General features: G+C 51.6%; 12 protein-coding genes across 15 annotated transcripts; 8 read left to right on the top strand and 4 right to left on the bottom strand.

Annotated features, from left to right (window-relative positions):
- Positions 1-1397: 1397 nt before the first annotated feature.
- PPTG_11209 (hypothetical protein) lies at positions 1398-3220 on the top strand. Its single transcript, XM_008907502.1, has one exon. The coding sequence runs from the start codon at positions 1556-1558 to the stop codon at positions 3107-3109; it is 1554 nt and encodes a 517-aa protein (XP_008905750.1). The 5' UTR covers positions 1398-1555; the 3' UTR covers positions 3110-3220.
- PPTG_11208 (NAK/MPSK protein kinase) lies at positions 3111-4516 on the bottom strand. The gene has a single exon (XM_008907501.1). The coding sequence runs from the start codon at positions 4471-4473 to the stop codon at positions 3199-3201; it is 1275 nt and encodes a 424-aa protein (XP_008905749.1). The 5' UTR covers positions 4474-4516; the 3' UTR covers positions 3111-3198.
- Positions 4213-6058, top strand: PPTG_11207 (hypothetical protein). 4 transcript variants are annotated; one of them, XM_008907498.1, is made up of 4 exons: positions 4213-4567; positions 4619-4706; positions 4768-5136; positions 5200-6058. In XM_008907498.1, exons 1-4 carry the CDS (start codon positions 4560-4562, stop codon positions 5308-5310), a joined length of 576 nt encoding a protein of 191 aa, XP_008905746.1. In that variant the 5' UTR covers positions 4213-4559; the 3' UTR covers positions 5311-6058. The 4 variants fall into 4 exon arrangements, with proteins under 4 accessions (XP_008905746.1, XP_008905748.1, XP_008905745.1 ...); XM_008907500.1 differs by having other exon boundaries at positions 4619-5136; XM_008907497.1 differs by having other exon boundaries at positions 4213-4706.
- On the bottom strand, positions 5999-6666 carry PPTG_22934 (hypothetical protein). Its single transcript, XM_008907496.1, has one exon. It carries the CDS (start codon positions 6522-6524, stop codon positions 6150-6152), a length of 375 nt encoding a protein of 124 aa, XP_008905744.1. The 5' UTR covers positions 6525-6666; the 3' UTR covers positions 5999-6149.
- Positions 6608-8512, top strand: PPTG_11206 (hypothetical protein; the record flags this gene model as incomplete). Its single annotated transcript, XM_008907495.1, has 1 exon — positions 6608-8512. The coding sequence occupies one exon, from the start codon at positions 6608-6610 to the stop codon at positions 8510-8512; it is 1905 nt and encodes a 634-aa protein (XP_008905743.1).
- A 252-nt stretch (positions 8513-8764) lies between these two features.
- Positions 8765-10579, top strand: PPTG_11205 (hypothetical protein; the record flags this gene model as incomplete). Its single annotated transcript, XM_008907494.1, has 1 exon — positions 8765-10579. The coding sequence occupies one exon, from the start codon at positions 8765-8767 to the stop codon at positions 10577-10579; it is 1815 nt and encodes a 604-aa protein (XP_008905742.1).
- PPTG_11204 (hypothetical protein) lies at positions 10170-12597 on the bottom strand. The gene has a single exon (XM_008907493.1). The coding sequence runs from the start codon at positions 12219-12221 to the stop codon at positions 10647-10649; it is 1575 nt and encodes a 524-aa protein (XP_008905741.1). The 5' UTR covers positions 12222-12597; the 3' UTR covers positions 10170-10646.
- Positions 12556-14398, top strand: PPTG_11203 (Atypical/RIO protein kinase). The gene has a single exon (XM_008907492.1). It carries the CDS (start codon positions 12717-12719, stop codon positions 14166-14168), a length of 1452 nt encoding a protein of 483 aa, XP_008905740.1. The 5' UTR covers positions 12556-12716; the 3' UTR covers positions 14169-14398.
- Positions 14399-14495: 97 nt separating this feature from the next.
- Positions 14496-15441, top strand: PPTG_11202 (hypothetical protein; the record flags this gene model as incomplete). Its single annotated transcript, XM_008907491.1, has 2 exons — positions 14496-14640; positions 14704-15441. 2 exons carry the CDS (start codon positions 14496-14498, stop codon positions 15384-15386), a joined length of 828 nt encoding a protein of 275 aa, XP_008905739.1. The 3' UTR covers positions 15387-15441.
- Positions 15442-16579: 1138 nt separating this feature from the next.
- PPTG_11201 (hypothetical protein) lies at positions 16580-18062 on the top strand. The gene has a single exon (XM_008907490.1). The coding sequence runs from the start codon at positions 16738-16740 to the stop codon at positions 17941-17943; it is 1206 nt and encodes a 401-aa protein (XP_008905738.1). The 5' UTR covers positions 16580-16737; the 3' UTR covers positions 17944-18062.
- A 28-nt stretch (positions 18063-18090) lies between these two features.
- On the top strand, positions 18091-21931 carry PPTG_11200 (hypothetical protein; the record flags this gene model as incomplete). The annotated part of the gene is made up of 2 exons (XM_008907489.1): positions 18091-21361; positions 21419-21931. The coding sequence occupies 2 exons, from the start codon at positions 18091-18093 to the stop codon at positions 21880-21882; spliced, it is 3735 nt and encodes a 1244-aa protein (XP_008905737.1). The 3' UTR covers positions 21883-21931.
- Positions 21358-24053, bottom strand: PPTG_11199 (hypothetical protein). The gene has a single exon (XM_008907488.1). It carries the CDS (start codon positions 24043-24045, stop codon positions 22219-22221), a length of 1827 nt encoding a protein of 608 aa, XP_008905736.1. The 5' UTR covers positions 24046-24053; the 3' UTR covers positions 21358-22218.
- Positions 24054-25555: the final 1502 nt, after the last annotated feature.

Genomic DNA, 25555 nt, shown 5'->3' with positions numbered 1-25555 from the left:
GCTCCTCGAAAAACTGCGTCGTCTCTCGTGACGTGTGTATCGAGGCGTTATCTTGCTGGTAGACATAATCCACACCGTAGTGTAAGTGAACAAAGGGCAGCAAGTACTCAGACACAGTGTATATATAGTGCGCAGAGGCTTGCCGCCCAATAAGCACCGCCAGCTCCGTCTTGCCCTTCGCGCTGAAGCTTCCCCACACCATCACGGATCCTCCACCATTCTGGCGGCGCACAGTTGACCTCAGAGGTCGACGAACGTCATGCCTATACTTTTTCAGCCCGTCAGGACCATCCAAATTGAATTTCTTTTCGTCAGAAAATACAATGCAATCCCACTCCTGTGCTGACCTAATCACCATGTCCTTGGCCCACGCGAGCCGGGCGGTCTTGTGCGCAGTCGTCAAGGCAAGCGTGTTCTCCATTTTGGAGTAGACGAGCCGATCGACACCAGCGAGAAGACGACGGATCGTGCGCACCGAGCAGGTCGCGTTGCAGTCGGTCTGAAGCTGCGAGGCCGAGAAATCTCCGGAGGCAGCTCTCTGCAACAGCCGGCGCACCAGTCTCTCCGAGACGATGGGCTTGCGGCCTGGGCGTGGCTTGTTAGCGGGGCGAGGCAACAGTGCGCGCTCGACCACGTCTCTTGAGCGCTTGACCTTCCTTGAAATAACTCGCAAAGACAGACCTGCCTCGCGAAGCCCTTGCACTCGTCCTCTCTCTTCGTCACTCAGCCACGGTGCCATGCAGTGGCAATTGAAAAACTATGGCGCTCAGCCGTTAAGACAACGCGCGAAGCCGTTCCAGAACGGCTGGAGGGGAGTCACTGCTCCGACAAATCTGTACCCATTTCGTTTTGTATAGTGATTTGTATGGGATGCTGGTGGCCGAAAGTTAGGACCGTAGTGCTTAAACAAAAGTTGTATGCGAACTACGCTACAAACCGCAAAAACTAGAGTGCTAGCACAAGTAGTCTTTGTCACCATACAACACAAATAACATATCAAAAGCTCACTTTCTAACGCTAAAAATTGGCCGAGTTATCGACCAAAACGTGGGTGGTCGGTTTATTTTGACCGGTAGTGTAACTAAGTTTAATTATCTATCTACATTATCATATACAGCATAATTTTAATTGATAAATTACAATATTTTTTGCAGCATTTTTGGTTTTTAAAATAAATTTCGTGAATTCCATTTTATTTAAATATTATTTATTTATTTTAAATAAATAGATAGTATTTAAAGACCTCTGCCAAAACCGGGTACGACCAATCATCGCGTGTCAAATTGTTCAGTTTACTTCGTACGTACTTTTTTATTCAAAAAGTACTTTGTATATAAAATGGTTTCGGACCACTTTTGATCTTTTTTTATTATGGTGGGCTACAAGCTATGAGCAGTCAAGGCAAGAACTTTTTTTTCAGAAAAAGTGCTTTATGACATTGTCAGGTACACGTCGCTTCAACGCCCGCGTCGATTGGTCTCCGAAATGAAAGTAGGTTATTAGAAGCTCTTCGAGCAGCTCTACCCAACTCCACCATATTCGCATCCGCTTCGCAATGCCGACGATCACCGTGAGCGAGGGCAGTCCGCTTCTATCTGGACGTCGAAGCCATGCTGTCAGCTCGACGTCCACGCCTCGCTCGCCCTTCGAGACGGGCTTCCCCACTCTCTTCACGTCTCCGACGCCATCGCCGCGGCCACATCGCCTGGTCTTCAACAAGCCACAACCACGCCACCGCGAACTGCATGTCTTTCTCACTCTCACCATGTCCACAGTGGGCGCCGGTATGCTCTCGGTTCCTTACACGTTCCTGCTGGTTCCGACGTGGGCCGCACTGCTGGGCGTCATCATCGTGGGAGTCGGAATGGCACTGACAGCCAACGCGCTGCTGCTCGCACACGTGCAACTGGCTCAGAAGGAGGAAGAACAGCAGCATATCGGAGCCGGCAGGAGATTTGCGTCGTTCCAGGCCATCGCCGTCGCGGCTGGAGGTGAAGCGTTGGGCTACGCAGTGTCGATTATCACGGCTATCGGTATCTACGGAGGCTGCGTCGGCTGCGTCCGCATTGTGCGTGACATTGCACCTTTCCTCGTTGTCATGTTCTATCGAATCATTGTGGGGGCGAACGCAGAGCCAATACAGTCATCCACGGCTCACCAGATCGGAGACTATGTCATGTGGGCGGTGTTCGTCGTCGTCGTGTTCCCACTGTGTCTGATGAAGAATTTGACCAAGTTGCACATTTCCAGCTACCTGGGCTTTCTGTTCTCAGTGTATCTGGTCGTGGCTGTGATCTACCGATCGTATCACGCCTTGGACCCGAGAGACAGCGACGTTGATAGTGTTGATGGCAACAGCACTGCGGCATACGCTGGTACCATCACTGCAGCGGCAAACGCTGCGGCCGAGGAAGCGGCGGCTGCTGCGAAGATGCCAACGGTGATAACTGGATCGATTCTATCGAGGTTTGCCCATGCGGTCTCGATCTACAACTACGCGTTCATGATGCACTTGAACCTGGTGCCACTGTTTATCCAGCTCCGTGGCAGCTTCTCCGAGACTCTCAGAGAGTCGAAAAGGAAGATGTCGCACTGCATCTACGCGCTCAGCGCGTTTTGCGTGGTTTTCTATGCAGTTTTCGGATACTTCGCTGAGAAGCTGTACACTGTGACAGTACGCGGCAACGTGTTGCTGAACCTGGAGAATGATCCGCTGATGGACATTCCGCTGGTTGCTGTGTTCAGTACGGTGGTGCTGTCGTTCCCGCTGCTGTTCCACCCTTTGCGTGGTGTGTTAGAGGAGCTGATTTTCACTACCAATCTCGACGGGATCGCGTTTGCAACTCGTTTAGGTAGTTCAACGATCCTGCTGCTCTCTCAAGTGCTGCTAGCAATCATTGTTCCTGGTATCGAAGTGGTCTTCGGCCTCACGGGTGCAAGTACCTGCTTCATGATCTGCTTCGCCTTCCCAGTGATCTTTTTCTCCAGACTGTATCCCTGGGATCAAGTACGAAACGGTAAGCTGTGGATCACAGCGTTGTGGATCGTTGTAGCGTTCTTCATGGTGATTGGCATATCTGCTACTTGGTTTCTTCTTTCGGAAGGTTAAGTTTGATTTACTACTAGTATTTTTTTTATTGAAATGCTGCATAACAGCTTAAGGAAAATGCAACATGTAGTTTAATTTTTAAGTACCGTTTAATCGGACGTTTGAGCTTCTAAAGCTGCGACCCACAGATGCTTACCAGAACGCGATAGCGCACGTCTATGGTTGGGATCACTCAGTCCTCTATCTCTTATCCTGCATCCAGCTGAATTGCTTCCATCATTGATCGACGATACACTTGCACGCTTCGTTCTGCTGCTCCGAGTGGCAACAAGCGGTTTGTATACTTCGGATGAGAATGTGGACTCTACAGCCGCGGAGAAGGAGAACTCTGAGCTCATCGAATGAGGCTCAAAGGCCGAGAAATCTGCCCATTCTTGCTCGCCAGCCTCAGGCTCTTGGTAGGCACTAAGACGGTGTTTTTTCGAGGATAACGTCTTCATTTTTTCAGACGGCTGCTTTTGAGGAGACGGGTTAAGAAGCTGGTTAATACACAAATGTACACCTTCGAGCTTCGGACGTTCTGCCAGGTCTGGAGTGAGGATCCACTTGATTAAAGCCGTGAACGTCGCACTAAAAGACTGCCCACCGTGCATATTACCATGAGGAAATGCCACATAGCCATTAGCAATCGCAAGGTGCTGCACGCCGTCTCGAGGATGCTCGAACGGGGAGAACGGACCAAAAGCCATGGCATACAGCACACAACCCAGGGACCAAACGTCCGCTCGTCCATCGATCACGTCCACCTGATCTCCCGTATCCCACAACTCGGGAGCGCGATACGGAGCGCTGCTGTATCTCGCAGCGTCCTCCCACAGCTTCCTGCAGCCCATCGCCCCTCTTAATTGCACACGAACAGGAGCGACGGAGCCAAAGTCCATCAATAATGGCTCCATCGGCTCTCCGTCACTTAGCAAAATATTGCCAGGCTTCAGATCGCGATGAGCAAAGCCCAGAGCGTGCAATGCAGCGACTGCATCCACCAACTTGGCAAAGAATTGCAGACACTCGATCTCCGTGAAGGCCGCAGTTTCTCTACTCGCTGTATTTTCTAGTAGCGTCTGTAGTGAGCCTCGATGGGCCAATGGAAAAAGCAGAAGCGCCTCTTTCTCTGTATGTCCCTGAATTCTCCTAACTTCTGCAGCCTCGAGCGGCAATACGTTTGCATGTTGAAGTTGTCGCTGCACTTGGATCTCCAGCAGGATCCGCTCGAGTTCCTCGCCCTCCGTCACGCTGCGCGTCCACTTAAGTGCGAAGCTGTGGCCATCTCGCTTGACCTCGTACACGTGAGCGAATCCTCCTTCGTCCAGAGGCCTCAGTACCTCGTACACTTTGCCGTTCACGCGTGCAACGGCATTCCCCATCTTTGCGTCGGTTCAGGAAATAGTCCCAATTGGTGCATTATTTTTTTTATTCGCGGACTATTCTATTGATTTGCATCCTCTGGAAGATGGCTACGTGAGTGCCAAATGGCTGCGTGCAGGCTTCTCTACTAATGCTGCTGTGTAGGTTGCAGTCGTACGCCGCGCTCAACGCTATAGCCCGTGACAAACTGGGCCAGGTGCTGTCCCGCGTGCTGGACAAGATGGCCGCTAATGTACGCTAGGAGAGAATAGAACTGGATACAGATCTAATGTCCATATTTTCTGTCAATGTAGGAAGTTGAGGTGTTCACTGTTGACGAGAAGGACCAGCTCAAAGCGATGCTGGCACTGTCAGACGCGCAGATCGACGAGACGGTCGCAGTAGCCAAGGAGGTCTTTCAAGACGCGGCCGCGTTTGGCCAAGTGGATCACAACCTGCTGCTGTCGCGTGGTGTGGACACCGACGTCGTGTCTGCCGTGGAGAAGACGTGGAGGAAGAGAGGACGCTCGCTGGCAGTGAAGATCGCAGCGCTTCAGACGGTGGAGATGCCCGCGTTGACGCTCCAAAAGACCGACTGGCGTCTGCACCTGGAAATGGGGAGCAGCAGGCGCAGCGGACAGTCGCAACCGACAGCCATTTTCCAGCTAGAGCTGGAGGAGGAGGTATGGCGTAGTGCTGTTTCTGAGTGGCTTAGAATCGGATCTAACATTGCTACTATTCTGCAGATGAAGGGATTGGACGTGGAGTTGTCGCACTCAGAGCTGCGGGCGCTGTTTCTACAGCTCAACGCCATTCAAGCGGAGCTAGACGCGCCGCCAACGCCGTCTGCAGCGTAAATATACATAATGCAGAATTTGTTGAGTACAACGCCGTCGCTAATATATCCTATGCTTCCTTCAAAGCGACTTAGGAAGAGTTCAGTGGTGAGTTGTCTGGTTAATATTTTTTTACGAATTATGTTGTTGGAGATCATGCAGCAAATGCAGATACAGTAGCGGAATACGGCGACTTGGATGTCACGAGGTGTGCGCTTGGACGTATTGAAGTGGCTACATAAGAACCACAGTGAAGAATGCTTCGCTTTTGCGATAGCTTGAACAGCAGAATGTGGTCACTTGGACGTTGTTAAAAAGTTGCAGCCAACGCACAACTTGGGCAGCTGAATAAAATCGTGAGGAAGGAAGAACATGTACGTACCACCGAAGATATGCTGGGCCGTAGAAAACGGCTACTGTGTCGTTGTGCGATGGTTACAAGACAATCGCGAGAGCTTTTCAATGGTGAGAGCAATTGTTGCAGATCATTTCGACGTGATGCTGTTCCAGCATTGAGTACATCGATGAAAACCAACTGCGCTTCAGGTGACGTGATCAAAAAGCCGCGTTTGAAGTTGGTACCATGGTGTCTCGAAGCCAAATTCGTAGAGACTGGGGCGTATCGTGTCGAGTCTCTTGGGGAGATTGGTATTATACACGAACGAGAGTGGTTCCATCGGCAAAGCTAACAGAAGAGCAAGCACGAAATATGGAAACACTATTCGAACACATTTTAAAGCAATTCATAACAACGGATTATTTTCGCGTTGCTGGTTACAGTGCTCTTGTTGGTCGACGCACTCATCATAGGATCACCTTGAAATGGATTTGTGCCTTCAACTTGAAGCGCAATTCCATTCTTACCAATCTTCCACCCTTGCTGGCGTATCTGGTGAATATCTTTGGGCAAGCCACTCCAGTGCCTTGACATCCCCGCGATCCATCGCCAAAGCAGCAACATTGTTCACCATCCACATTCTATACGACGGGTATTCAGCCTCCTTCGATTCCCTGAATGCAACGTACTGCATGCACCGCAAACTCCCTGTGCGGATGTAGGCTTCAGCAAGAGGCCAACCACGTGGAAGTTCGCTCAGATAGTCGTCGATTCCTCGCCAGACATGAGGCAGGTCGATTCCGTGCAGCTGAAGACGCTCGCGAACCACAAAGCCAACCACCGTCAGCAAGACACACGCTTTGTCAACACCAGGAGACGAGGATGCCTTGGGTTGCATCTCCCTCAGCCCAGGACAACAGTTGATGAGTGCGTTCTGCGAAGCCACCCTCCAGAGGATTCCCCTCTGAACGACCCGTTTCAATGAAACCTCTTCAACGATGGATTCCAGTCTACAGCGCGTTTTTCACGACGTCATTATTCGTTTCATCACAGAGAACTCAAGCGGTGATGACATTCAACGGAGAGGCCGACGAAGTGCTTCTACTTACTATTGTGCAGTTCGTAACACGCGAATGTATCCATGTTCGTGGCATTGAACTCGAGCATGTATCGCGTGCTATCGACGACTATGTGAACGAACTCCCGCGAGATTGGACGCTTGAAGATGTGTATAAGAAGACGCGCAGCCTACGCTGCATGCAATATTTTGCTGCTCGAGAACGGGAGGTATGGCCGATTTCGTACCAGACGTGGCTTGTCAACAATGTTGCTGAAATGGCTGTAAGGTGTGGGGATGTTGAGGCTCTAAAGTGGCTTACCGAACGGTACGCCCCAGACGCATCAATGGACAAGGCAGCAATTGTTGCGGCTCGACTAGGACGACTTGACATTCTGCAGTGGCTGTACCAGAGTCACATGTCTAGAGTTCATTGGGGTGGTGATGAATGGTGCGAAGCTGTCCGAGGAGGTCATAACGACGTCGTGAAATGGCTACATCACCATGTACAACCCCACACAGAAGCAGCACCACAATTGATCCGAGACGCGGCGAGAGCTGGAGATCTTTCTCTCGTTCAATGGCTCCACAAGATCTACGAGCTCCCTCTTTCGAGTGCGTTGGTAGAAGCGGAGAAAGGGTGTCAATGGGGAATTGTGAAGTGGATCCTTATGAGCGGAAATGTGGAAAACCCGAGTGTTGACATGGATGCCATCGCTGCGGATGGCGACATCCGCTTTCTGCAATGGATACACATACGAGGCGTTGGTAGCCCAGCTACTTCTCATACTCTCGAGGTGGCCGCTTTCAATGGATACTTGAATGTTCTCGAGTGGCTTCACGATGGTCCTACCAAGCTCAGGTTGAACGCCGCCGTTTTTAGAGAAGCAGCACGAGGTGGACAACTGGAGGTGTTGAAATGGCTACATGACCGCCAATGTCCTGCAACATCCGCAGCAATTGAAGCTGCTGCCGAGAACGGCTTTCTCGAGGTCGTTCAATGGCTCTACGTCAACAGAAAGGAGACGTGTTCTTCTCGTGCACTTGATCGAGCAGCGCGCAGTGGCCACCTAGACGTCGTGAAGTGGCTACATGAGACTGGAGAGAACTTCTATTGTCCTGCAGCCATCAACAGATCTGCCGAATTCGGCCACCTCGACGTCGTGAAATGGCTGCACACCCACCGAACTGAAGGATGTAGCACCGAGGCTTTGGACTGTGCCTGTCATCTGGGCCATTTAGACGTAGCGAAATGGCTATACGCGCATCGAAGTGAAGGCTGTGGGAAATGGACGATGGACTTGGCTGCAGCGTGTGGTCATCTTGGCGTAGTAAAATGGTTGCACGAAGATCTTCACCAATCGTGTACAACTTGGGCTATGAATAATGCCGCTCGTCAAGGATATCTGGACGTGGTCAAATGGCTACACTTCCACAGAACAGAAGGATGCACGGCCGAAGCCATGTCATCAGCAGCGGCAAATGGACATCTCGATGTAGTGAGATGGCTACATTGGAATCGTACCGAAGGCTGTGACTCTACTGCAGTGAGCCGTGCCATCACTGGAGGGCACCTTGATGTTGCAGTGTTTCTTCACCAGGAGCGAGAGATCTCGTGTTCATTCCGCGACGACGTCACTCTCCGTGGACTCCGGTGGGAATTGGTGCAGTGGTTGTTTAAAACATGCCGCAACGAGCTCAAGCAAGTCATCAAGTTTCAAGTTGCTCGAAGCGACTGGCACTTCAATGACTGGATGCGTGGCCAAGACATGCATCTTGTTACTCAGAGCGACACCCACGTAACCTGGAAATGGAGTCCTCGCCCGTAGGGTATGCGCATTGGAACCTGGTAATATCACGACGAGAGTATCCGCTGGATGGGTACCAAGTTGATCACGTCGGCCGTCCGTACTGACTAAAAGACTACAGACTTCGAAGTAGGCGAAGCAACAGATCATCAGTTTGGCTAATACTCCCTCCCTCCTTCTCAATAAAGCTCTGTTGTCTGTCGCAGTATCTTATGCAGTTCAGTTCGGCTCACAATCACTTTCATCTTCCACCACGCACAATCTCCGCTCAAAATGGAGTTTTCAGACGACCCCCTGCTTTGGACGAGCGTTGTCGTCGTGTATCGCGAGTGTCTCTTGAAGCGCAGTGGAGAGCAGCTCCCGCATGTGGTCCAACATATTGACGGCTTCTTGGATCGCACCCGTTCATGGACATTATCTGAGGTCTATGAGCGTACATCGAGTCTGCATTGTATGCGACTGTTGGCAGATCGACGACCTGCAGTCGATTCGCTCTTTCGCGAGTGGGAATTCAGTGGCGTCGCGTCTCTAGCTGCCAAGCGCGGAGACCTGACGTCTCTAACCTGGTTGGCAGACACCGCTATGCCTGATGGGGCGTTGTCTTCGGCGGCGAACGCGGCTGCTGCGAGTGGGCAACTGGAAGTTTTGAAGTGGCTAGTTGAAGAGCACAAGAGCAGAGTTCATTGGGGAGGTCTGGAGTGGTGTGAAGCTATCCGTGAGGGACAGAACCACGTGATTAAGTGGCTACAGATGCATTCGATCCCCGATGAAGACGCGGTTTGGAGGCTGGTAGTTGAAGCTGCTAACGCTGGAGATTTAGTGCTGGTGCAGTGGTTGCTATCACATAACGGATCCACAATACACGCTGCGTTACGGGGAGCATACAACGGCCATCACTGCCATATCCTTAAGTGGCTGGCGACGCAATGTGATGCTCTGCCGCCAACGTATTGTGTCGATGCTGCAGTCAAGGATGGCGACCTAGAATTTCTACAATGGCTACATGAGAACAAGCTCGTGAACTCTTTATCTGGTGTTGTACCTATTTCAGCTGCTAGTGGACATTTGAATGTACTAAAGTGGCTTCACGAACAAGGTGAAGAGCTGACTGCGGACTGCATGGATCAAGCGGCTAGTGGAGGACACCTGGACGTTATCAAGTGGCTGGACTCTCACGAATGCCCCGCAACTAAACTTGCTATGGATGGAGCTGCTGCTGCAGGATATCTCGATGCGGTGAAATGGCTTCACAACCAGCGAACAGAAGGTTGCTCAGTGTCTGCAATGAATGGAGCTGCCGAGAATGGTTTCCTTAAAGTGGTCAAGTGGCTGCACTCAAATCGTGACGAGGGCTGCGGCGTGTCTGCGATGGAGAAGGCGGCTGGAAATGGTCACTTGGATATTGTTCAGTGGCTGCATTCACATCGCAGCGAAGGGTGTACGGAGAGGGCCATGGATTGGGCTGCCAAAGGAGGCCACTTGGAAGTGGTAAAATGGCTACATCTGAACAGGTCGGAAGGTTGCACGACTGCTGCCATGAACTGGGCAGCTTACGGTGGACATTTGGAGACTATGAAATGGCTTGATGAAAACCGAAGTGAAGGATACACGACTAAGGCGTTGTGTTTGGCCGCTGCTGGTGGTCATTTGGAAGTTCTCAAATGGCTACGTTCGACGAAAAACGAGCGGCTGACGTCCGACGTGGTAGATATGGCTGCATCCAGTGGACATTTGCAAGTTTTAGAATGGCTACATGCTAGTGGTGCAGACGAGTGCTCGCCGACTGCAATGAGAGACGCAGTGTTGGGACATCACATCCCAGTGATTCTGTTCCTGTACAACAACTATCAACACGATATCTGCGAAGAAGGAATTTGTTTCTTACGCGATGAGTGGGAAGATCTGGAAGTTCGTTTCGTCGAAATGGCTCAGTGGCTACTCGATAAATACGGAGATGCACTCGAAGGTGTCAGTTTTGCAGTCAGTCGAGCAGACTGGGCCACAAACAAGTGGATGGAGGAGCATAACATGCAGCAAGTGGACGTGGAAGACAAATTCATTTATTGGGAATACAGCTCGGCGCTGTAGCAGGTAAATTTCTGTACTTGAGTGAGAAATGTAACTCTCTCGTTGATCCGCGTCAGTAATTTATCAGCTACAATATGAGAAGTAGCCAAACACACGTGGCACCTTGGATGATCACAATAGCCACAACCGTCCACAACATTGCAAGCCAAATAAATCCGTGACGAATGCGACGCCAAGGGTAGACGTTTGTGAAGGCGATAACAGGGAAAACGTAGCAGATAACCAGGCAACTTGTAGCCCCCATGAGCGAAAACACAACCTCGATACCAGACACATTGAGTGCAATCACTTGCTGACTGCACAGTAATGCCAACACAATCGCCAGTCGAGTAAGAAGAGGATATTCACTCTGACCATCATTCTGTTTTTCGTCTGAAAATTGCCCATACTCGAGATCGTCCGATTTGAGTATCTGACCCAATAATTCCTCGACCAGTGAGCGTAGCGGGAGGAAAAGCAATGGGAACGTGAATAATACGGTCAAATACGTTGCAACGAGTGGGATTTTCATGACTGGGTCGCTTTGCAGGTTCAGTAAAATGTTGCCGTCGATGTGATCGCCATAGAGATCAAACGCGGCACAGCCAATTGCACCGTAGAGAACTGCACAGATAAATGTCGACCCGAAGATACATTTCATCATTTGAGAACGAGTAGCCAAGAGTGGGGGCGCCGTCACGAATGTCGTGAAGTTTCTCATTGCCCCACCTCTTCTCATGTTGCTACCACCATTGGCTTTGAGAAGTTGCACAAATAATGGCAACAAGTTGAGTGTCATCATGAATGCGAAATTGTAGATGGAGAGCGATTGAGCTAGTCGAGTAAAGTCGTTGCCTTGAAGAGGAGACGAGTCTGAAGCTGTAGATATATTCTCCAGTGATCCAGTTGCCACACTACCGGACACTTGCGCCTCGTTCGTTTGATCAGATTCCAGAGGTTCGACGGCTGTAGGGCTGTATCCTTCGAGAGAGCGATAGACTACAGCACCCACAAGGTAAATTGACAACACGAAACTCACGTAGTTTGTAGGCTGAAGTGCTGACAGTTTGCGAAGCATACACAATGGCAATAGCACCACTGCTAGCAACGCCCACATAACGATCTGCTCGACGTTTTCTTGTCCACTTTCAGTCAATTCATTGACGTCGCTATCCACCAGTTTAACCACAAAGGGAGTCAAGTCGCGGATAATCTGGATGTTGCCCACACAGCCGCCGTAGACACCAGTTGCCATGATCAACGACACGGCGTAACCGAGTGCTGGTCCTCCTGCACGTCGGGCCAACGCTTGGAACCCGACAAATTTACTGCCAGCTCCCAGTGCGTGCGCTTCGAACTCCGCTCGCGCTGCTGCGTGTACGTATGCGTGCAGTAGAGCGTTGGCCGTGCACGACATGGCTGCTCCGACAAAGATAATACCAGTGATTGCCTGCCAGGTTGGCACGAGGACCAGCGTGTAGGGCACAGAAAGCATCCCAGCGCCGATGATCGACATCAAGAAGCCCATGAACACATGAACAGCTGCGAAGCGGTCCTTCAGCGACCGCTTTGGCTGGCGTTTAAGACTTGACGTGGCTTCTGGCAGTCGCGGAGGCAACGAGCGCGTGCTGGAAGCAGGTGACAGCATCGGCGAAACCAACATCTTTGCGTTCAAGTTGAGGAATGGCAACGCCTTCGAGGCTGCTGGTCTGCTCGGTCATCAGAGGACCAGGGTCTACTGGCTGCATCTTGGGGTCATCTACGTGTAGTAGATGATTCGACCAGCGGAAATCAAAGGCGTAATTAGCTCGGTTGTCCTCGTGTTAGCGTTGACTGTAGCTTAGGCGATACCCTCGGTGTTTTCTCATCTATCATCACTCCGGTAGTCCCGGCACTGCATGTGCGCTCGTGTGAGGAGGAGCCCCACTCCAAGAAAGGGCTCGCTCGTGTCTCCGCTACGTTGTCAGCCAAAATGTCACGTCCAGATCAGAATCAAAACCAGAAACAACGTTCAGCGAAAACAATCTGTGACGTGTGTGATTTTCGAGAATGAATGTTCTTTTTTACGCCAATGAAGGTGCATAGCCCTCCAACGAGCTCATTTTACGTTTTTCATTCCTGAATTTTCAACTCTGTTCGCAAACCCATTTTTGCCAAGATGACGAGCACCTGTCCGTGGGGCGTTCCGGCGACGGAGCCAACGAAGCCGCAGCCGAGTATGCAGGATCTGATGGACGAGGCGTTGGCTCTCAGTCTCTACGAGGAGGAGGTCAACGCGTTGCAGCGAGAGATCAATCCGGAATATCAGAGCAGCGTCTTCACCAACCTGCAACGCAACAAGGAGCGTCGTGAACAGGACCGCAACAAGGAACTACTGAACGCCGACAGCTTCGAGTTTGCCGTTGAGGCCTCGGGTGAGAGCGCAGTCGCTCCCTCCGTGCTGACGCGTACACCTGCTGCTGCCGCGGGCGCCGCAGCACTGGCACGTGCCCGTGTGAACGGCTCCTTGTCGATGGAGGACGCCGCGCACGGAGCTGGAAGTGGTAAGGGCTTCACGTCACTCCGGGAGAGTCAAAGACGCCAACATAAGAGCGAGAAGAAGGGATTTGGTGCCGGACGCGTGGAATCCGAGTCGCACGCCACGACGGACGGCGTCATGGACGAACGCACCACTTTGATCCTGCAGAAAATGATCAACCGAGGAGAACTGGACGAGGTCCACGGTTGCGTGCAGAGTGGCAAAGAGGCACATGTGTACTTTGCCATGGGCACAGATGAAGCCACGATGCGACCGGTACAACTGGCCGTCAAGATCTTCCGCACCACGTTGAACGAGTTCGGCAACCGCCACGAGTACGTGACGGGGGATCGTCGCTTCGATCTCAACTTCCAGAAGAAAGATCTGCGTCGACAGATCAAAGCCTGGACAGACAAGGAGTTCCGTAATCTGTGTCGTGCTGCCAAGTGTAACATCCGAGCTCCAGCTCCGATTGTGTGCAAGGAGCATGTGCTGGTCATGCAGTTTGTGGGAGCCGATGGATGGCCTGAGCCAACGTTGAAGGATGTGCAGGCGGACTTATCGCCTAAGCAACAAGCCCGTGCATATGCTGACGTCCTGCAGGCCACGCGAGCTCTGTTTCAACGCGCGCACTTGGTTCACGGCGACTTGAGTGAGTACAACATCCTGTTCGCACACCGCGAGAAGCGCATTTGGCTCATTGATTTCGGACAGGCCGTTGACCGTTCACACCCGGATACGGAGAAATTGCTACGACGAGATCTGCACACGATCAACCGGTTTTTCCAGCGTGGAGATCTGCTCGAGGCTACAGCTGATGAAGTTGGTCTTCTGTCCGATGACAAGGCGTACGAGTATGTTGTCAGTGAGACGCCGAAGGATGTCGTGGCAGTCTTCCCGATACTGGCAGCACTGTTGGAAGAGATGACTGATGAGCCTGAAGAGGAGGAAGAGGCTGAGGAGCAGGAAACAGTGCAGAAGGACCGTTGTACTGCTAATGAGGCTCAGACTATTCCGGAAGCGCAGAGTTCAGAGGCTACACAATCAGATAGTTTGCTGGAACTGTCGAAGAGCGAGTGCGATGCACTATGACTCAGCATTTTGTCTGCAGATTGTGCCCTACAGCTATCTTAACATGAGGAATAAATGATGAACAGCACTTTAATTGCATTTCCGACACAATACCGGCGCTTTCCACCCTATCAGCCGAATGTCTCCTTTGAAATAAAAAAGGATGCGAAAAAGTAGAATGTTTGAGATGTCTATTATTCGTGGTAGTTAACAATAGGGACATTTTATTTCATGTATTCTTGAAGTTTGCATTGAAAAGTCCAACAAGGACTTGGGCGCCGTCATTTCAACGTTTTCTCTTTTCGAGAACCAAGCAACTTTTCTTCCACTCTACTCGCTCAAGCTACCATGACGATGTCACCCACCGTCTTCATCTGGATGCTCTCCTCCTTTTTCCGCTGGATCCTGCGCCAGCTGATGCCGACTTCACGCTCCAAAATTGCCCATGCATCGACGTCTTCGCTGCTGGTGGCCGCGGCGCCAAAGTCAACCGGTAAGTATTTGAACCTTGTTTTGTTTGTGGTGCTCAACTAACCATTTTCTCTCGTACTAGCAGCTAGCTACTTCGAGACAACCGACGACGACCACCTACTGGGCGCTCTCCATTCCGACTCCGACACGGACGTGGAGGACAGCTCCACGGACCACAACGACGCGCCGGCGAGCTCCCTCGTACGTTCAAGAATCGCCTTCTTCGAGGCGCGCCCGGCTTCCGCTACGCCAGATACCATCCATGCCCGCGACATCTCGCCGGCCCCAACCTCACGCTCCAGCGTACGTTCAAGGATCACCTTCTTCGAGACGTGCTCGGCAGAGGCTGACAGCTCCAAGGACTACAACGACACGCCGACCCCGACGCCAGACACCAGCTTACGTTCAAGGATCGAGTTTTTTGAGGCGACAACCACTGGATCGACGGCCACGACCCGATTACCGACAGCTTCTGGATCGGCGATTACCTCGACAACCACGACGACTTCGACGGGCACCACCAATTTGACGCTGGCCGAAGCAGATCCAACGCCCCACAGAGCGGCCGAAGCCAACCCTGCAACGGCCCCAGTCCAAGCGATGTCAGCAGTCGACCAAGATCAAGAGACCCCAGTCCACGCGCCAGCCCCACCACGCCACCAAGTGAAATCGCGCTTCATGCAATATGACCCGGCCTTCCGTAGGCGCTGTGCAGACGCAAGCAGGCGCCGTACTTCACTCGCTCAGCAAGCAAGCCTTGTTACTTGAAAGATCTAGATATCTAAGCAAACTTTCTGTGTACATTTAGTATCTCCATTTCACCGTTTCGTTCTTCATTCTTGTTATACCGCCTTATATTCATCTCCATCTTGTGTGCTTGCAGGTCTTATCAATTGAAGTGTTGTCCTTGATGTCGGCAGGCGAAGATGATATCATGCCACAGATATACTTTTTCGGTCTTCTCCTTCTAGAAGTAGGATAGTTCGGCGAGCAGAAGAGAACTGCCAGCCAGCAAGCATCCAGCAAGACAAGATGCAGCGAGAATTTCTTGCACTGAGCTTCTCTCGACTGCCAGCAGCAGAACAAAACCAATCCAAAATGTAGCAAATTACAATGGTTAAAGTATGTTGTGAACTACTGATGCAAACCTATAATTCCTCGCTCGTAGAAGCACCTGCGGCATTGGATGCTCCTTCGCCGTCCGATTGCCACTGTTGCCAGTTTACGGTGACGAAGTAGCCATCTGAGTGCTTGAGTAGCTTGAAATCCGGGCTACTCATAGCAGGCACACGCTCTATCTTATCAGTCCCTAGCCTGGTGCTCGCCAAGTTGAGAGTGGCAGAATGTTGCTCCTCGCGGATGGGGCCTTGATGTTCGAGTCCAATGCAGTCTGCACTACAATTTGTACCTGCCACGTATAATAGCTTTTGTCGGTATCTCGCTAACGCGCTTCAGTCAATATTTTAGACGTCAGATTAGCTGCCCAAGAGATGAACGGGGAAATTGGAACTGCTGACACCAATCAACATACTGAAGGAGAGCGATGACCACACGATATGAAGACAGGAAGCCACTGTCCCTCGCTACATATCCCTCATCGAAGATCAACAACGAATACACTACGTAAGCAAGAACAGCATGCAGGGCCTCGCGCAGCTCGGGCGCTTGACGTGGCGGCGAGCTCGCGGCTTGTTGCAGTGGAGCTCCTCGTCACCGGCTTGACAGTTGAGCAGTGGCCGTATTTTGGACCAATGGTCTCACCGTATGCGATAGTGGTACAACGCTGATCTTTTTGTGTACCGCCTCAAGCTTGTAATACGCTATACTATTCACTTATTCGATACACAAAATGCTGCATACCTACGATTACGATATGACTAAACTTGTATAAATTGATATTTTACGTTCGATTGGTGTAACGGTCCGAATGTATGCAAACGAATCGTCCAAGCAGCGTCCGACTATCAAATCAGCAGGCACCGCCCTCGTGCATCTCCTTGCACGCGCTCAACGTTTGGCCCCGAGGCCATGACGACGTCAACCGAATCTGAAGGTTGGAGGCAAGACATTCTCGAAAGCTCCGGCTGCTCACCACGTCTCGTTCAGCAATATCCGCAACATGAGCCAGCGCTTGTCGGTCTCACGAGCCTCTGTGTCAAACCCTCCGACGCCCGTGGTGGGGCCCACCAACGCAGAAGACAATGACCCCACATCAGCGTCCAAGCGTGGCTCAGTGTGGCAGTGGGTCGTAGGCTGCGCCTTCCTCGTGTGCGTGGCCATCATCTGGAACTTCTCCAGTGTCCTCATCCAGTACATCTTCAACGACTTGTCCTTCGAGGCTCCATTCTTCCTCACATCCTTCGGAATGGCGCTCTTCTCCGTTAATCTCCCTATCTACTACGTGACCAAGGTGTGGTTCCCCCAATTGGGTCGCGGTCTATCAGGTCAGAGCATGTCTGACTTACCCCAAGTCAAATCGGAGACGGGCACAGAAGTGAAGCAGACACCGCATGACAAGGCCACACTCCACCGTACGGTGATCGCCGCTGCAATCGTCGCTCCATTGTGGTTCATCGCCAACTTCACGTACAACGAGAGTCTAAATCTCACCAGTGTAACCAGCAGTACCATCCTAAGTGCCACCTCCTCAGTGTTCACACTGATCCTGGCCGTCTGGATCCTCAAGGAGCGCTTTACGTGGGTCAAGGCATTGGGTGTGTTGCTCTGTATGGCTGGTAACTGCACTACATTGGCAAAAGACTCGGAAGGCGGCATCTCGGAAGGATTCTGGGGTGACATCTGTGCTCTCATCGGTGCCATTATGTACGGCGTGTACACTACAGCTATACGCAAGTACCTCCCGGACGACGCTGGCATGAGCGTGTCGCTCTTCTTCGGCTTCGTCGGTCTCTTTAGTCTGATTGTGCTCTCCATCTTCTGCATCGTCTTTAACTACACTGGAGTGGAGTCACTGCAAGGTCTCACGTGGGAGATCGTGGGCCTGCTCTTCGTGCAAGGTCTGCTGAACAACGTGCTGGCTGACTATCTCTGGGCTGTAGCCATCATGTACACGTCCACCACCACGGCCACCATCGGCTTATCGCTGACGGTGCCCATGGCCATTTTCTCCGACTGGATCGTCAACGACATCAAACCTGGTTACATCACGTTCATCTCGTCTGCGCTGGTGCTTGGCGGCTTTGTTGTCCTCGCCGTCACCACACGCAAGGAGCAATTGAGTGCCGGAAAGGAACAGGACGCCTCAAATACTGAGATCCCCTCGCCAAAGTCCCCCGCCACTCAGTACCGAATGTCCAAGGAGTAGGCAACTTAAGTAGCCCCCTCCTATCAATATGAAATGACCGTACTGTGCCGAATTACTCGACCGTTCTAGAGTTAACATGGGTTTATAAAGCACGAACAGTCGTGTGTCATTTTCAGTTAAAGTCTAGGATCTTGTAGCTCGGAGATCATGGACGTGATGATGAATATGACGACGGAGGACGTGCGGAGGCTACGGGGTCAATTCACAGAGAGTCTGGGGCTCGAAGCTTTCGTGCGGCTTATGAAGAAGAGTCTACGCGGTCGAATCGAATCCGATCTCGACTTTGTCGTTGGTGTGATCGAGTTATTCCACACGATCGATGTAAACGGCGACGCTGTGTTGGATTGGGACGAATTCACGGGTTACATGCTAGATGCCGGTCAAGTCAAAGCCGATTTCTACTTCGAAGGTCGTGGACGCTCAACCAAGCACTACGTACCGCTGAATATTTTCCCACCAGATTCTAAAACACCACTACGACATATCAATCCACGAATTCAACAAATGAGACTGCTAGCAGAGCAAAACGCTGTGGCCTACTTTGAAGCGAACTCGGACGTTGTGTACCTCTACGCTCTACAGTTCGACCGCAACGAAGGTCCTCGACATCTTTCCACGATGCGCTTACACACTGCGTTCCAAGAACATACTATTATCGACGTTGTTTATGTGCCCCCACGCAAGTCTTTAGTGACTTCTTCAGTGCTTGTACGAGGGTATCTGAGTGTTTGGAACGTGACAGATCTACACAGTCCAGTGATGACACATCGACTGGAGTCTCTTGCTGCTCACGAGCACCTGTGCTGGATTACCTCGCTGAAGTGCATGGCAACGTCAGCAGTGATCATCCCGAGTATACACTCCGGTAAACCGTCCGATCCCAAGCGAGATAGTTATCGTCCAAATGCTGGTATTGACCAGCCTCACACTAAAATCAGTCAACTAGAACTGTGGGATTTATCTGGGAAGACTCGAGCGCCTGCACCTGGTACAATTGCTACTAAAGAGGTGACGGTAGTACAAGAACGGCTCAAAGGTGTCACTGCAGTTGTAGCGTTTCGATCTCTTAATCGCACATACCTTGCAGTAGGTCGTGAAGACGGAATATTGAGCGTTGTAGATACTGAAACTGGAGAAGAAGTAGGCACGTTTGATGCGCATGGGAGTGGCGTTAAAGTTCTCGTATACTCGAACGAAGTGGAGAGCATCGCAAGTGTGGGTTTCCACTCGTACGCAGATGAGACTTCGCAACATATTTCGACCTGGAAGAAGACGAGTTCGGGTGGAATGTTGGCACATGATTCCACTCTCAGACAACATCAAGCACCTGTAGAACTGCTCTTCTTCGTGGACTCAAACCATCAACTTATTAGCGTGGATAGAACTGAGACGTTCATCGTCTTCTCGAGTGTGATGCGAACGCCGACGTCAGAGCCGTGGGAATGTCTTCAAACCTTTCAATACTCTCCACCTCCCGCATCTAACTGGCATCTACCTCAGAATTTATGGAGTATGTTTGTCGTGCCTGAAACAGCAGCTAGTGATCCGGTGCTTGTCACGGCAGGAGCCAAAGTGAAATTCTACGATTATTGCGAAATTAAAGTCCGTGAAGAAGTTTTCTTTGCGCATTATTGCAGCGCTTTGAATGTGGTTGTAGGAGTTACTAGTACCAAGCTGTTATTGTGGAAAGGAGATACGGGGGTTCTATGGAAAACGTATGAGTACGCGGGAATTGTTATGGCGAATAAGAGTCCTACTGCGAATAATGCGCAATTTAACACGAAACAGAGTATCGACCCGGAATCTCGTGAAGCACAAGCCCGAGCTATTACTGCAGTGTGTGTAGACGACAGAGAGCGGAAGATTATTGTCGGGGACGATACCGGTAGTATTAAGGTGGTGAACGCTGTCAATGGGAACGTAATGAAGGAGCTGGATCCACATACAAACTGCGTAGTGGACGTGTCTTACGTGTTGTATGGAAAGCGCGTTATCTCGATTTCGTCGGGATCTGTCCTGCACATCAGCGACGAGAACAACCCACAGGGCTTTTACGTACCGTTTGGTGGTGGGCCAGTTCAGTCCGTGTTGTTACAGTCGCTTCGCTTGCTTCCAGAGGTAGAGCAAACGGAGACGGGAACTAAAAGACCAGCGAAGTATGTGGTCTTAAAGAGCACCGGGAATGAAGCGTTAAATCTCATCGCTGTGCTTGTGGCGAATCCTCGTGGTGATGATAACTTCATCCAAGTGTGGAACTTCGACGTCAGTCACTCACAAGGAACATGTGTGGCACCGCAAGACTGTGGAGACATCACATGTTTGAGTTTCTTAGGCTCAACGGCTGATATCGTTGGTGGTACGTCAACTGGACGGGTGTTTCTATGGTCTCCAATTCCAGGAACCACGTCGTACAGGTGCAGAAAGGAATTGTCATGCTTGTCAGAAGCTTCGATCAATGATGACATTAGGCCACATACTACCATGACTCGCATAATAACTATCTGTGTCCCGGATTCCATTAAAGGGAACAAATCTACAACTTCTGATGAGGCAGAAAAGTCGACACCTGCACCTCCCCAAGAGCGTATGAATATTTACTCAACCAGACCAATAATTAAGGATCGTCTTCGGTTTGAACAAGAATATGGCGTGCACGTGTTTGCAAGCGATGAAGTAGGTTTCGTCACTCAATGGCACGTCCGACAGCACACTTTGACGTATACCGCGCTTCAAACTGGCAGACCTTCGTCCAGCAATAGTAAGTCACAACGGGATCGCGTAGGCGCATCTGGAATGGATGCTACAGCATTCCAACACGAGGAAATGGCTCTCAGTTTCGACTCGATCGCAGCTCTGTATCACCACGTCAGGAAGAAAAATTCTTCCCAACTAGAAGACACCGATGCAATATATACTGCAATGGACGTAGTGAAAGCAATTCGGCAGTGGAGAGCTCATTATGGCGCCGTATTGTCCCTAGAAATGGCAATGGATCCCCTTGCGGTGGTCACATCGTCTGTCAGTGGACAGATCAAACTCTGGGGAGTGGACGGAGTGTTGTACGGTGTACTGGATCACTTTGCTACTAGACGAGCCCCATTGAACCATCCCTGGACCTTCCCAGTTGACATGAAGGCACGTCGACAGCAACTCGAGGAAGAAGCGAAAGAATTACTACAAAGACCGCCAGGATCAGCGTGGAAGAAGACGCGTGTGTCCGTCCTAGAAGAGCGACTGTCACTGACCAAACAGGACTTGAGTTTTACACGCGAACGACTCAAAACTCGAAAGAGGAACGCCAGGGCGTCCGAAGTGGGTCGTGCCGTGCGAAACTTCATCCTCAAACAAACTACGTCGGGAGTGAATACTAAACGAAAGGATCCTTCATCTGCGATCCATCAGGACACGTCGTCACTGCGTACGTTGAGTCTTTTTGCATAGATTGACTTTCACTAACCACACTACCTTCTTTCAGACTCTGTGCTGAGAGAACTTGAGCAATTTCAGTTGCATACAGAAGGCAGCAGCGAGTGTTCAAGCAGTCGAGGCGATAGACCAGACTCTCGAGCTAAGAAATACTCCTTGGTAACACTAGCTGACGTGAAATCCGCCTTATTACGTCCTCGTACGTCCAGCAGCACGGTGCACTGCGATTTACCGTCGAACCAGCAGACCAACAACCAACGAAAGCCTTCCTATAACGTGACTCCAGTCAAACGAAAGGAACTTTACCTCAGTTCAGCTCCGTCCTCCTCAGTAAACCGCATGGAGCTCGTTGAATATCTCTGGCAAGGAGCCAAGACTTCCAACCAAGAGAAAGAACCCAGCAGCTCAAGTGACAAGTACGTAGTGGAGCATAAAGAGAAGCCTCGAGCAGACAATGTACTAAAGTATCACGTCAAGCTGGCTCACACCTGGCAGCCATACCAAAAGCGATAACCTCGCTGTAGTATAGGGATAACTTACATTCATTAGGCTTTGCTTTTCTGGCCTTGCTTCGGCTTTGAAGCTTTGTTTTTCTCCTGGATGAATTCATTTGTCTTTGCTGACCAAAAAGAAGGTTGCGAACTCGTCGGATCGTTGCTCGTTCGCGTCTGCATCGAAGGAAGAGCTTATTACTGATCGGAGATGGTTCGGGGGCACGACACGGCGCGTAGGCATCGGAGTAGCAGGTATTAAAGACCCAAAATGCTGACTCCACTAGGACTGGACGAACAGACTGCTTGGTAGAGAGAGAGAGAGTAGAGGAACACAGAGCAACTACGAGGTTCCCCTTCAGCGCATGTGGGTCATAACAGCACGCAGGCCATACATGAGTCCAGCCTGTTTGCGAGCCTCCGCGACTAGAAGAATGACGTGACACTTCTCGGACGGACTGAGTGTGCGATCGAAGTGGGCAAAGTCCTCCTCTCGCACCTTCCAAGGCGTACAGGCCACTTTCTTGAGGAAAATCTTGGTGGGTCGGTTCAGATACGTGTTCACCTGTCTGTAGTCGTAATCATCGTGGCAAATACCGAAGATGCGGTGCACATAGTACCACACAGCGTCACGATACGGACTCGTGTCCACACACTCCTCCTTCTGCGCTCCAAAGTAGTCGTACGTGAGCTTACTCGTGAGATTAAACAAGTCTTCAAGGATCTGACCAGCTTCTCCTGGGAAATACCTCTTTACAAGAGAGAAACAGTGCTCGTCCCAGCTGAAATCCTCAGTATGCAGCACCTCGTACTCCTCTGACCGAACGTCGAAGTCCGTATAGCGAATGACGCTGCCTCCACAGAATCTCCACAGTGTGTCTTTCCTGCGTCCAGCACTAGCGTTGATCCCGTAATCTGCTTCATCCACGACGACCTCGAAGCCGTCCGCTGTGTAATCTTCTTCTTCGTCTTCCTCGTCCTCTTGTTGTTCATCTGCTGCTTCTTCCTCCTCGTCCGCCGTGTCACTGTCCAATCCACTGTTCTTCTTCAGCTGTTTCAGCAGCATTTCGTCGTCGCGGTCGATGGTGGACAGGTCGACGCTACTGCAGCTGCTGGCGTCGGCGGCTTCCTGGTTGTCCACGCCCTCGGCGGCGTTCTCGGCATCTAGGGCGTATCCGAACTGTCCGAACACTGCGAGATCCACTTCTTCCGCACAGCCGACGCCCAGTGCGATGCTGGCCATGGAGTGGGCCTGACAGAGCACGATAATGGCGTGTACGAGCTCCGAGACGGACCACGAGTCGTCCTGATCCGAGCGCAGCAGCTCCGCCACGTGATCGGCAGTCAGTAGCCAGGGGCGATGGGCCAATAACGAGCTGAGTTCCTGCAGTCTGAAGAGCTTTGGAGGCACGTAGTCGAGTCCCTTGATCCACTCGCCGTCCCCGCCGTTTACTACGAAGTTGTATTGCTGCAAATCCGCCAGGTAGTGACATCGCAGCTCACTGGCGCCCATGACGGCGATGTAGCTGCGCCATTGAAGTGGTAGAGTTCCGTCACGCGTCATGGTGGCGGCTAGACTGCGGTCGAACAGCGTGAGGTAGCTAGGGTGCCACGCCAAGATCTGCGTGAGGTGCGTCACGCGGCCTGTGCGCAGGAATGTCTTCTGGAAAAGTGTGCGCAGTTCGTCGTCATCCTCAGCGTCCACGCGCGGCACAGGCTCGGCCTCAGCGTCCTCGGGTGCGTCGCCGTTGGGGAAAAAGTGCGATACGCGCGTCTGAAGTGCGCGCAGCTTCTGCGTCTCGGGAAAATTCTGCTCTACGACGTCTACTACCTTTGCGAGTGCCTCACGGATGGCCGGGAAGGGCGCGTCCAGCGTCAAGCGGAGTGCGGTGGGGAAGAAGTCGGTCACTAATGTGGCGTCCTCGCCGTCCAGAAGCTCCTGTAGCTCGTCGGAGATGCTTGCGAGCATCTGCTGCTGCACGTCGGCGTCTGATACCAGCACACGGCGGAAGAAGACGTCCCTCTTGACGCCCACACGGCGCGTGGCCTCGGCGAACGAGAGCGGCTCCATGCAATGACTTGAAGTGGGTATGGAGCTCTTGCTCTTTTGGTGTTGACAGGCAAGGCTCAACTTGTGGAATGGACACACTTTTGAACAAGCGGATCGCAGTGGGGGGAATGACATCTCTTTTTAGCCAATGAGAAAAAGGCATATCAGAGCTTCTGCCCAATCAGAGCAAGTATTGTGCTGCATAAGCTTTTTGTTAGGCAGAGAGTGGCGTCGTCGGGCCGGGAAGAATTGGACGGCCCCGTCTGCCTCAAGTTCGGAGAGCGAGCGCCTCTGGCGCCATATTCGCGAAGTGGCGAGCGGTGGCGATAGGATAGTCAGAAGTACTGCCGCCATGCCGCTGAATTTGCTGCCACGGGAAGTTATTACCATGTATTCGAGCAACACGCTACCGTTGCGCGTGTTGCTGCCAGCCATGGAATTTTTCTATTGGAGGGAAAGATCGCGCGGTAGGGGTACGGCCGGCTGTAGCTTGACTTGGCTTGACTATGGACGCCGCACTTCTCCCTGATTCTACTTACTAAGTACGAAACCGCGTGACGCGCAGTGCGAAGGCAGCATGTGAAGCAGGCATACTGAAAGCAAGTCAGCAGTCGGCCTTGCATCCGACCGACAGCTGCCACATTGCGAGTCGCAGTTTGCGACAATGCTGTACAAAATACTTCTTAACTTTCGTCCGACCTGAGAAGTTCCGAGCTCTGTGGCTCGATTCGAGCCTCGAGTGCCGCGCCATCGCCACAAGTTGGACGCCGTGTTTAGGCTGCAAGTTCAACGCCAGCAGCGAACAACCCATACTGAGCGCAAGTGTTTTCGCCCCAGTGACAAAGCCGCTCAAAAAGAGCGAGCCAGAGACCGGGCGGAAATATGCGACATGTTCAAAAACTTGAATCTTAGCGCTGCTCTTCAGCTGCATACTGAGGCCCATAGAGCACTCAAGACTCCAGGTTCCAGACTCGAGGTTCGAGACCCATCTTAGAATTTTCTTGAAGTATTTATTTTACGGTCAAGATATTTCTCTTGAACAGCTCCTCCTCGTCATGATGCTCTATCGAGGTCTCTCTCCAATGTTTGACTGTCACGGCTTCGGCGCAACAGGGGGCTGTGCTGCATGGACCAGCTTGAAGCACACACACACGCGCGCGCGCGCGCTTGATCAGTAGCGCCGCCGCCGTCCAATCTGCTCGATGGGGTGTATGGCCTCACACCCAATCCCCTTGATTATTGCGGTGGCTGCTGCCACCAGCCGGGTGTGAACATCGGGTAAAAAAACGAGCACGGGCGCGGACGTAAGCACGGCGAAAAATGGACAGAATGTTGTTTCTGCAGCCTGGTCGTCGTCATGGTTGTGGATCATTGTTGTGGGCTAGCAGTCTTCGCATCTTCAAGCAGTGCCTTATCCTCCTAGCCGCACGACATCGTCCGTCGCACGCATATCAACCGCACGACGCTGCTTTAAAAGAACTTCTTGGCAAGAACCTCATGGCAAGAAGCCGGCACTTGCACTGGAAGCTTACGCTTATAAATCCATGAATCACCGCGCAAGGCGACGACAATTATGCCTCACTGACGCTTTCGTGCTGAAGACTTCAACTTTAGCTTTCAGTCACTAAAGCGGATATCACTAAAA

This window comes from Phytophthora parasitica (genome assembly GCF_000247585.1).
Source record: "Phytophthora parasitica INRA-310 unplaced genomic scaffold supercont2.26, whole genome shotgun sequence".
NCBI classification, from domain to species: Eukaryota; Oomycota; class Peronosporomycetes; order Peronosporales; family Peronosporaceae; genus Phytophthora; species Phytophthora nicotianae.
The sequence above is the reverse complement of the archived record's forward strand: the minus strand, read 5'-3'. Positions and strand labels throughout refer to the sequence as shown.